Raw genomic sequence first — 12,190 nt, 5'->3', positions numbered from 1 at the left:
CGCCCCTATTTTTTAAAATTTATAAACTTTAGTCTTTAAGTTTAAATTTTTTAAAAGCCAATAATGTTATTTTTTTATTTATTTAGGCTGTCAGAATCAGAAGATGAATATGTGCTCCCTGTTATTCCCCAGTTATATGTGCCAGCAGAGGCAGCTAATTCACCTAAGACTAAGAAGATGAATGCTGGTACTGGTAGGTCAAAGAAGCCCAGCTTACCCACCGTACATGCAGCTAAGCCATCTAAGCCTAAAAAGATGAATGCTGGTACTGGTAGGTCAAAGAAGCCCAGCTTACCCACCGTACATGAAGAAGTACAGAGTACTCCAGGCCCATCTAAAAAAGTGTACAAAAAAGTGAAACCACAGGTAGCAGAGTTGGCTAAAGAACTGGGATATGAAGATCAATATCTGCCTGAGATTTCACAGATTCAGAATCAGTCTGTGCCTGTTACCCCCACAGAAAATGGACAAGAATTTCGGTTTTTCAACACTTCAACACCTATACAGGCAGAGGCAGCTAAGCCTAAATCTAATAAATCTAAGGCACAAGAAACGGAAACCCCCACCAAACCTAAAGGTAGGGGGGGAAGGCCGAAGCACCGAAAAAATGATACAACGCTGATGAAGGAAAAATTGGCAAAAGCCGCCAAGGGTGAATTCAAGATGAAAGGTAGGTGTTAATTGATTTATTGTCTTAACATCCTTATACTAAAGTAACAGGATGTCTGTTTGTCTGTGTGTTTGTGTGTCTGTACCCCCACCCCCAAAAAAAATAAAAAATCCCCCTCCCCAAAATTTAAATATATATTTAAATATAAATGTTTTGCTATTCCTAGATTTTTATTTCTTTTAATATATTTAGACATCCCAAAGACAACCAATCAAGACTTCCGCTGGAGGTTTAATAACGAACGGGTACAGATGGATAACTCAGCAAAAAATATTATACATACCCAGTTTATTAGACAGTAAGTCAATATTATTATTTCTTTTTATAATAATAAAATACAGTTACACAGTCTGAAATATAAAATTACTTTCGGTATCATACCATTATTTACATACATTATTTATTTCAGTAACTACAAACGGGAAGTAGAGGGAAAACAGCCTTATTTGAAATGCCTATGTAAGTATTATTTACAATATTTGATAATTAATTCTAATTATAAATTTTGTAAATTTTATAACCACCACCCCCCACAAGACAAACCAATATTTTGCCATAGTTCATAGGAGGGGGGGGGGGGGAGTAGGATATTACTGATTTTTATATATTTTCCAAATTTTAATTCATTAATCTATATATATTTTTAAGGGTGTCCTAATTGGCGAACAGAAGACTTTAGTGCAGAAACTAAGGATGATACCAATCTTGTGAGGCGCTGCGTGGACCATTGGAGACTGAAACACCCAACCATCTCGAAGGCCTGCATCAATGCTGTTAAGACCTACACAAGCGAGAGACAATATAGAAAATATTTTGACCAAAAGAAACGTAAGTATTATTACAAATTTTACATACAAAATAGTCACAAACTTGCCCAGGACCTATGAGAAGATACCCTATAAAGAAGAACCATATCGGTTCAGGCTTCAGCAGTTATCAAGAACATTTTCGTTACACAAACAAACACACATCTTTAAGTAGATTAGAGAGTTCAACGGTTGGTGCCAAGGTATCGTTTATACTTTATAGAATTGAAATTGTATAAATTGAAATGCAAATTAAAAAGACTTTAACGATTGTAAAAAAAAGCTATCGTTTTTTCAGGAAATGAGATAAAAGAACATACCATCGTAATAGAGGGTGTTACTGCGCTCGATTGTATCCACGGTTACGTGTACAAGTTGTCAAAAGGTCGGATATCCTTAAAACAAGTGAAGGATCCGTTCCTATTCTTTTGGGATCACGTCATTGCAAAGAAAGGTAAGTAATATAAAAAGACTTATTAAGACTTTTAAATTTTTGAAGTAACAAATATTTAATATAGTTAAAAAGTTAGTAATTTGATTTTTTTATTTTATTACAGTAAAGCTGTTAGAACAAGGAACACGTCAATTAGCACCAACTGATGAGCAGATAAAGGCTTGGGTGTCAAACTGTTACAACAATTTTGTTGGGATCTTGAAATCTGAGATGAAAGATACAGGTAAAAGCTTAATCAGGAATTTATGTGTCAAGAATGGGGGGGAGGGGAGTTAGTTACCATTGATATTTGAATTTATATATATAAAATAAAACTTTATAATTTGTTTATTTTGTTATAGGTGTACACCTGACGATAGATTTTGGGTCAGTATTCGTAGATTTTCTTGCAGGTATTTCATAAATTCATTCATTTGATTTTTTAATATTAATATAATATTATATAATATAATATAACACAAATAACACGAACTTACACTTATCTTTTATTTTCAGTTTCAGCTACTTTTCTTGACAAGAACACCAACGAACCTAGAGAGGTGTTATTGACCTGTGAAGAGGTACAAAGTTACAAACTATTATTATCATTTCATTATTTCAAAATTCATATTTAAATTAATAATCATAAATCAAATTTTATAAATGTTTTTAGATGCCAGAGCCTGATTCCACTGGCAAGAGCATTGTTGCCGCTGTCAATAGAGTCATGGATTTTTTTGGACTTAAGCACAAACAACTGTTATCATGCACCACTGACAGTGCATCTAATTGTTTAAAGGTTAGTTTAATAGTTTCTTTATCATTTTAAAAAACATTTAAAAACTAGTATTTCTAAATAACGGCCTCTCATTGGCTAATTTTTTTTTGTTACGTCATATTTTTTGCACCAATACTCACAGCATCTTAAACTAATTTCCAAATTTCCAAATTTTTATTTATCCTAGTTTATGGAGCTACTCAACAAGGAGCATGGCTTGAGCAGACAAGAGCTAGAAGACCTGATTTCTGAAGGCATCCAGCTGACAGGAGGGAATGAGTCAGGAGACGAAGATAATGATGGAGCAGGGGAAGGAACTTCGAGTGCTGCTGCTGAGAAAGAGCCTGCTGCTGAGAAAGAGCCTGTATTGCCTTGGTATGAAGTAACTTTTACAGCTGCCCAAGAAAGAACTGCTGGTAAGAATGATACAAATAACACCTCATCTCATTGAAATTTAAACAACAAATTATTAATATATTAATCAGAAACAACATTTTTATTTTAATTTTTACTAACATGTGTTTTTTTTTTGTCAGCAATCAAGGCAGCGAAAAAGTTACAAGAAGAAAGTGCCAGGTTGAACGGGTTTATGGTAGAACTTCCCTGTCTAAATCACCAGACTGAACTGGCCCTTGGTGATTCCTGCGAAAAGTGTGAGGTAATATAATAATTATTGGGAGTTTGTAGTTGTACTTTGTACTTTGCTTGCTTAATTTAAATTAATAGTAAGGGTTTTGTTGAAATATTTATTTTCATAAATTTAATAGTAAGGGTTTTGGAATATTTGTTTTCATTTGTTTTTGTATGTATCTAGGAGAACAGGGATTACAAAGCAGCAATGGATGTACTTAACAAACTAGTGTCCAGGCTGAGAAACAATAAACGAATTAGAAAGCTGTATAGAAAATACAAGCAAAGAATGTAAGTGTTGTTTATTTATTAGTGTTAATTATTAGTATTTATTTTTAATTTTCTGATTGGGGGGGGGGGGGTGTTCAACTTTTCAACGTAGTTAGATTTATCATTTAATTTTAATTATCTTTTTTTCAGACTTATAAAACCAGTGGATACAAGGTGGAGCAGCAGAGTGAATATGGTCGTGAGATACTTCGAGTTGTTGAAAAATAAGGACTTGTTACAAGAAGTAAAACAATCTCTGATAGCACAAGGAAGTAAGTTATCTGTTATAATAATATTTAAAGTTTTGTTTATTTGGTGACACAAAATTATAAAAATTATTCTTTGATGTGGTGACATAATATTTCAAGTATTTTTTATGTTTAAGTCAAAGATGGTGTCACAAAATTATAAATAAAAGTTAAAATTATTTTATTATGTGATGACATAATATTTAAAGTATTTTTTTTGTTTCAGTCAAAGATGTAAAATGGCCATCCGCCATTCAGAATGGTTTGCTTGCAGACATCAGAATTGTCCTGGAGAGGGTGGACATACTAATCACCAAGAGCGCCCAAGGACAGGAGGCAACAATCCCCAGCATGTTCAGTAATTTGGAGACGGTCTTTGAACATCTGGATAACCTGCAGCAGTGTGACAACAGGTTTGTGTTTATGGTTTTACTATTTGCTAATAATAAATAAGATGCATTTTAGTTGAAAAAATGCGCCATACTAATAAAGATATCAAAAATAAAATTGAAGCAAAGTAGTAGTTAGAGGGGAGGGGATTAGCAATATACAAACAAAACCATCTAAAAACATATTTTATTTTATTTATTTGTATTTTATTTTTTATTTTTTTATGTATAGGTTTGCTGCCACAGTGTATGCCAATCTGAAAAAGCGGGTAGAGAAAATGCTGAATAGTGAAGGGTGGACAACTCTGTTGTTTCTGCACCCCTTCAGCAAGACTTACCTGGAAATGGTGCAGGTATAATTATATAATAATAATAAAATTGCAACAAAAACCTGGAAATGGTGCAGGTATAATAATAATAAAATTGCAACAAAAACTCGTCATAATAGAGAGATGGAAATTAAGATAAAGTTTTAGGCTTTCTTAAAATGTTGAAGTATGAGAAATTTACTTTTTTTCCTAAATGTAATTTATATCAAATATTAATTTCTTTATATTTACAGGAAGGCCTACTTCCCAGTCAGCTGGTTGATAAATAATATGCAGAATGGATCCTTGAACGTGGCTACCAGTGTGCAAAATTAATCGGAGAACGATTACTAAGGATCCAGTTGTCTAAATTGTCTGACTCTGACAAGGATGAACAGCAGAATGAAGGAGAGCCACCAGCAGATACCAGCATCGAGGAGGACGAGGATGATTCAGGAGAACAACAGGTCCAGGAGGAGACTGAGACTACAAGCCCAAGCAGTGATGATAATGTTATTGGATCACCTCTGTTCGTAGCTGTGTTCAAACAAAGAAAGCTGGCCTATGAACAAAAACAACAACAGGAACGAGCAAAGAAGAAAATTGATGAACTTGCAGTCATGAGATCGGAACTGTATCAAGGACTCAGAAAATGGCGCGTTCAAAATGCCGTAACCCTGACAGACTATTATCAAAAATGGACAAACGATAAAGGAGCACAGAAGAGAGGTTCCAGATCAGCGACACTGGAGCTAATCCATGGAACAGTTGCCAACATGCTTGAAGAAGACCAGTACCCCGCACAAATCAGGGAGCTCTTAGCGAACCTTATTCTTCTGCCTGTAAGCAATTCGAGGGTGGAAAGAATATTTTCCCACCTTAAATTGCTTTTCAGCGAAAGGAGGTATAACCTAAAGGGCCATCTGGTTAAGGAACTTATGTTCCTAGGCTTCAATAATTTGGTTCCCAAATCAAACCTCACGGATTTTTTAAGTTAAGCCATGATGAAGATTGTTTTGAGATCAATCATTTAGCAAAATATTGTATTTTTTGTATGAAAGAATAATAAAATGAAATAAACTTATTAATACAATTGAAAGTAACAGGATCATAATAATGTATTGTATTTGTATTTTCAATTTTGTTTGAACAATATGAAATAAACCTATTATTTATTACAGCTAATTTGTTATTTAACAATCTCCGCTAACCCACCCAACTCGAACTCTCATTGGTCTGTTTGTTTCGTGTCGTCCGACAGATTTTGCGCTCTCCTTGGTTAGGCTCGGAATTGGTAAAGTTAAAGCTAAGAAGATGTCTTTATTTATATTACTAGTAAGTAGTAAAGAGGAGGGAGGGGACTCGAGTATTATTATTATAAAGTCTTCTCCTGTATTTATTTAAATGTATGATTTATGGGGATTACCCTCGGAATATGGGGGGGGGGGGTGGTGGTAAGTAACTGGTAACATGATATTACGGTCAGCCAAGGTGTTCGTACAGAAATGTTGTAAGAATTATTCTTTAGAAAATTCAAGCTATATTTTAAATTTGAGAACTTAAGTAACTGATATAGATATTATATTAATTATTATAAAAAAAAATTTTGTTTGGTATATTAGATAAATAAATAGCTATTTCTGATCATTGATACATCAAAGTCAAGCAATATTTTGAAAAATTAAGTATCACATATAGATATTATAAAAAAACCTTTGGTTGGTATATTAGCTACTTCTGAATCTGATGCATCATTGTAACCCCCCCCCCCCCCACGCCAGAATTCATTAACAATATATATGCACCTGTTTCTCTACTTTGTGTGTGACTCACGTATAAGATATTTTAAGAAATATGATTGGGGGGGTTACATAACATTTTTAAAAAATAATACATAATTAATAAATCTACAAAATCCTATTTCTTTATTTGAACTGACAAACACAACAGAACATAAAGTAACTGGAAAAGTCAAAAGATAAATTAGCAATAACAACTTTGGAGACTTTTTTTCTTTAATTGTGATTGGTTGGTTTATTAAGCATGAAATGCTGCCAAAATGGAAATAAAAAAACAAGCGAAATTAGCAATAAGAACTAAGATTAACTATCTTGATAATCTGGCTACGAGATTGCGTGATGCTATAAAAAAAATCTATTCACCAAACCTCTATTATTCCAAGTCATAAAATTCTAGTGAGGTCATAAACCTTCTTCGTATGATAATATTTTCCGGAATTTTTATGATTTTCTGACAATGTTTGACCGTAAAGATATGTGAACATATGTAGTATCTTACAAATACATCCCAAATCTAGCATAAGTTGACCCCTTCTCTCCGTATGAAAATGTTAACAGAGGTGTGAAGTCTCAATTTCCGGTCGTTTGAATATATCGGGGAATTTGTATATTTTTAGGGTTATTTTAGTATTTTGAAAATATTGAAAACAGTAACATTTCTCTACGAAATCACCCATCGTTTACGATTTTGAGTATGTTTTGAAAAATACTATAAACTAAAACTATCATTGAAATATCTATGCTGCCTCTCAGTTTTTAAAATTTGATAAAATCTTTAAAATTGATGATTTAAGTTCATTTGTTTCAAAATTAGAAAAAGTCCGGATTTATGTGCCGCTCCCTGTATTATCGACATGCAATTTTCCATGATATTTGAGAATCACTTCAATTTTTTTTGTAAAATCTCAGTAACCGCTGAACTTTATAGTTATCTCGCAGTGCAGAGAAATGCGCGAAAAAGACCTATTTTACGCGTTTTTTCTTCAGTGAAGCTTTCCCTGTGCATAATTGGATTTTGGCTATTCCAGATTATTTGTAGGCCGCTTAAAATTGTGTGCGGGTATGATCTGTTTGATCAGCCGTTTGGCAGCTTGCAGCCTTTAAAATTCATAGATTTTTGGAAATATTGCTTACCAGCAATATTTTACCATGAACTGCAGTAGATCCAAAACCAGTAATTGGGGTGGGAGAACCCCACTGCACCATGGTGCAAAGCCCCCATGAATCCCCACCCAGAAAACATATTTTAATTTTTGTGTAGGTATGCAAACAACCTGGGTTTAATTTTTACAAATTGAAATTTTTGTGTATATGGCAAACAGCCTGGGTTTAATTTCTATGAATTGAAATGTTGTGCATAAAGCGCACAACCTTGGTTTCATTTTACCACAGAATAATGAAACAAAGAATAACTTTTTGAATATTTCTATTTAGGAAGTTTGACTTCCCATTACTTCATAGATGCTAGGGGCGAAGCCCCTAGTTACTTTATATAACAGAATATATCCTATATTCTAAAGTGCGCTAAGAATATCTCATGAATGGCTTTTTTAATTGGCAGTGTCTTAACTTTTCAACCAAGTAATAATTTAAATATCATCATTTGGTATATACATCAATTTATCATTCATTGTCTTATTTCTTGAGATCCCTGTAATTCAAAATATGTAGAGATTGTAAGATTAATTAAAAAAAAAAAAGTATAATATCTATTAGTAGAGACAAAAGGGAAAAAGTAAGTTATAAAGCAGATGTTTGGATATAATAGCAAAGAAAAGAAATTTATAAGGAAGTATGTTTGACTTGCAGAGGGGGCAATTTTGTTCATTATCACTATAGACATATAGACAATCTGATTATATATTTATTAGAGACATTTTTCAGTGAATACAAACTTTTCAATCAAACTTTTCTATATATTAGGAAAATTTTTCCGTTTTTTATCGAGAGATTTGGTGATTACTTTACAAAATATATATTAATTTACCGGTTTACCTTAAAGTCATAAAAAAAACCATGAAGTTGTAAACTTTCCTCCTTCCCCCCATGGAACGAACATTACATTGGACAAATGAATATATTCAAAAAACTATTAATAGAGTAAACCCTTTTTGTGGACAAAAATATGGATATATTTAATCCCATAAAAATATAAAAAAAAGTTGAACCCTTCAAGGCTGGACAAATCTTAATATTTAGGTGTTATTAATTATTACTTCCTGTTTGATCGAAAATTTATTATTTAAACCCATTAAATATATTAAAATGTTAGTCCAAAATAAGGTTGGATAGGCAACTTAAATATTCTATTAAAAATATTGCTAGGGTATCACTGGTATTTTTCACTTTAGTTAGACAAAAACAAACTTCCTCTTAATTCTATACATAACAATTAAAAAACTAAATATATATATATTCATAATGATAAATTTATTATTATGCAAATGTAAAACATATTAAAATATTGTTCATGAGGCTGGGTCAAACTCCTTATTCATGTCTTTGGTCGTCAACTTGGGTAGAAGAATTATAGATTTAGATGTGGAGGTTATGATGATGTACGTTGAAAGATCAGTAAAACTTGGGAAAAAATTTCAGTACGTAAAAATGCATGGTAGAAAGTTAGCATTACTGCGAGGGCACTTATTGAATATTGTTATTTTGTTTGAATTGGTCCCAATCGTCATAGACGTACTCATCTCGACCTTGATATTTACAATTTACTTTTAGCAAGTGACCACCATACTGATTGTCCACAGGATGTTGATAAACACATTCCTAATAAAAAAAAACTATTTAAGTAAAAACATATGAAACCAACTAGCTTTTCTACAAACTGTTTTACAACACCAATTTCATAGAGCAATGTCTATTAATCAGTAAAAAGCTGAAAATTTTATTGATCAAACGGAGGGCTATCTGAACAAACATGTTAGAAAAGTATCTTAACACTACCACTTAACTGTTTGTTTTCGAAAAAGCATAATGTTTATTTATTTAAGAAATTACTGTAAACACTTTATAGGCAACTAAAAACAAATTTTGTCGAAAATGATTTCAATTGAAGTTCATTTTGCCTAATTTACATAATATAAAGAAAATTTGAATGGTTTTGGTTTATGCAGACAGCAAGATTGAACTTGTTGAATATGTAATTTTGATGAGATCAAATAATTTTTTCAGTAGATGTGAGGTGCTATATGAAGTTTTAGTCCGTTAACATTATCTAGACTTTTTTTACTTTTATATTTTTTCACTAGTTGCTACGCCCTAAAGGCTTCTTAAGGTGGAAGAATAAAAAATTGTGGAGGAGTCATTTTTTTAGAGAAGATTCTCTACGGAGGGTGGTGATACTCTCCTTCAAAATAGTTATAAAATTAACTTTCCTAGAACCTTTTAAGCTACATCGTACAGGTGAAACATATTAGTTCTGCGGTTATCGGGATCCTTCTGAACAAACAGGCACACAGTGAGACAGACAGACATCCTTCCAATTTTATTTAAGGATTGATTTTTATTTGATACTTTAAATTATGAATCATTGTATAATACTAATATTGAATTACTTAAGTTTGTTTAGGAAAAAAATCAATAGATTCTGTTAAAACCTTACTAGAGAAAATAGCCTAAAACCAACCCAATACATTAATGGAGCTTCCCTAAAAAGAACCTGCATATTCCGAGATCTTAAGCTTAAAACAAAAAACCTTACTACTTTTTATTATAGGATGTCCTTAATCTAATTTAAAACTAACATGATGTGTTTGTTATAGTGTGTGTGCGTGTGTAGCTAAGTATCAAAAAAATTTTAAAAATGTTTTCTGTGTCAATAATATATACCATATAAAAAAATTCGTCTTTTCCATTCAATTTACAACCAGGTTGTCCACTTGATCTAAAAAGAAATACTAAGTTTTTATGTTCACTGAATTGCTATTAAATCAATTTAGAAACTAAAGGGTGTGCAAGAAAATTAGTCCTATTAAAATTCCAACTGGTCGATTTGTGTTAAAAGTAGAAAAAATTTACTCATATCTTAAGAACTGCTTTAAGCTGTATTTCTTGGAAATTTATATAATAACTTCTATTTGCACTTTAGAAGCTACATTGAAAATTATGAGTAGGGTTGGAAAAATTTGATATTGCTCATCTCAAAGTAATCCAATAAAAATGGTAAACCTACCAATAGAAAGCATATAGATTCTAGTTTTTTAAATAGGAAGTTTTAATGCTTTAAAGATAAACAAAATTTAATTGGACCAAAAAACAAATTGAAAAACGGTGAAAATACTTAAAATAAAATTATCTTAATTTACTCACAAGTTGCATTGTCAAACCTTTCTCATATTTATAATATATTTCTCAAACAAATTATAGCAAACCAATTGTTTGTATATTTCTGAATAGTAGAGCTAATTATTTCTGTATTTTTAACATTTTTCTCCATATCTTCAGTGTTTATGGTGCGATTTTCAAAATTGTTTCAGTTATAGATATCTAAATTAAATTTTCAGTCCTTTAAAAAAACCAACTATGGCTGTCAGACTGCCTGTAAGCAGGTTTTAGGCTATTTTTGTATTTTTTACATTTTTCTCCATATCTTTGGTGTTTATGGTCCGATTTCCAAAATTTTTTTAGTTATAGATATCAAAATTAAATTTCCTGTCCTTTTAAGAAAACGACTATGACGGCCAGACTGTCTTTCAGCAGGTTTTAAGCTATTTTTTTATTTTTCACATTTTTCTTCATATATATTTGGTGTTTATGGTAAGATTTCCAAAATTTTTTCAGTTATACATATCAAAATTAAATTTCCTGTTGTTTAAAGAAAACAACCATGACGGTCAGGCTTTCTTTTTGCAGGTTTTTGGCTATTTTTAAATTTTTTCATATCTTTGATGTATATAGTCCAATTTTCCAAATTTTTTTAAGTTAAGGATTTAAAGATTAAATTTCCTGTCTTTTTAAGAAAACAAACATGGCGGTCAGACTGCTTTTTAGCAGGTTTTGCTATTTTTATATGTTTTACATATTTCCTCATATCTTGGGTGCCTTTGGTCCAATTTTAATTTTTTGGGATATCAGAATCAAAATAATTTTTCCCATTGTTATGAGCATCTTTTATGTTATTTACTTTGATTGTCATCATTATACAAAATAAAACAGGGTTTCATGTTTATTTTCTCCAATAAATCAATTAATAAATACACTTTAAATCTACTTGTATGTATTACCATCTATGATTTTATTTTTTGTGCTTCGCTACTTATGAATGTTGTCATCCTTGTTTTACTATCAATACAAGCCGCACAATTGGAATAATAATTATTTTGCACACCCTATATGATTTAGTTGGTGTCTATGGCAGAGATGCAGTGTTATGCAGTTCCATTGCTTGTAGATCCCCTTACAACATAATTTTGAACAAAAAAAGAATAGCATATCAATACAACTCTGGAGCCTCAGTCGTTTCTAGAAAAGCTGTAGTTGTAAAATTTTCATCACTTACCTGTCACATATATAGATACGAGCTTTACTTTTTCCTGTGCATACAAATACTTTATCTAAATATTATGAAAACTTGAAAGCTTGATTAAATTATAAGCATAAAGGGACCGTAATCTAAAAAAATTTGTCGTATTGTTAGTTTTCAATTAATTATGAGTTCAATGTTATGATAAATAGAATTAGTTGTTACAGAACGTACAGCAAGTATATTGTTTTTTTTTCTTGAAATTGTAAAAAACTTAGATATTTTTTTAGCTATGCTACATCTAGGAACACGAAGGGCTAAATTAGAGTCGCAATCATAATTTTATCCTATTCCTGAATTTAATTCCCCTTCTCCCCCAAAAATAT

At 31.5% G+C, this 12,190-nt stretch overlaps 1 protein-coding gene and 1 long non-coding RNA gene across 2 annotated transcripts in view; one reads left to right on the top strand and one right to left on the bottom strand.

The window, feature by feature from the left end:
- Positions 1-12,190, top strand: part of LOC145323924 (uncharacterized) — a 131,260-nt gene that overhangs the window by 14,762 nt on the left and 104,308 nt on the right. The window lies entirely within an intron of this gene.
- Positions 8,773-12,190, bottom strand: part of LOC145323922 (uncharacterized) — a 28,571-nt gene continuing 25,153 nt past the window's right edge. The window contains exons 10-12 of the mRNA XM_080166526.1: positions 11,841-11,895; positions 10,172-10,226; positions 8,773-9,109 (exon numbers count right to left, since the gene is read on the bottom strand). Of these exons, the coding sequence (XP_080022652.1) occupies positions 8,975-9,109; positions 10,172-10,226; positions 11,841-11,895 (245 nt within the window). The 3' untranslated portion in view covers positions 8,773-8,974. The remainder of the gene's footprint in view (positions 9,110-10,171; positions 10,227-11,840; positions 11,896-12,190) is intronic.

The sequence above is a fragment of the Acartia tonsa genome, chromosome 7 (genome assembly GCF_053477335.1).
Source record: "Acartia tonsa isolate MP-2025a chromosome 7, ASM5347733v1, whole genome shotgun sequence".
Lineage (NCBI taxonomy): Eukaryota > Metazoa > Arthropoda > Copepoda > Calanoida > Acartiidae > Acartia > Acartia tonsa.
This window is presented reverse-complemented; position numbering and strand designations above follow the sequence as displayed.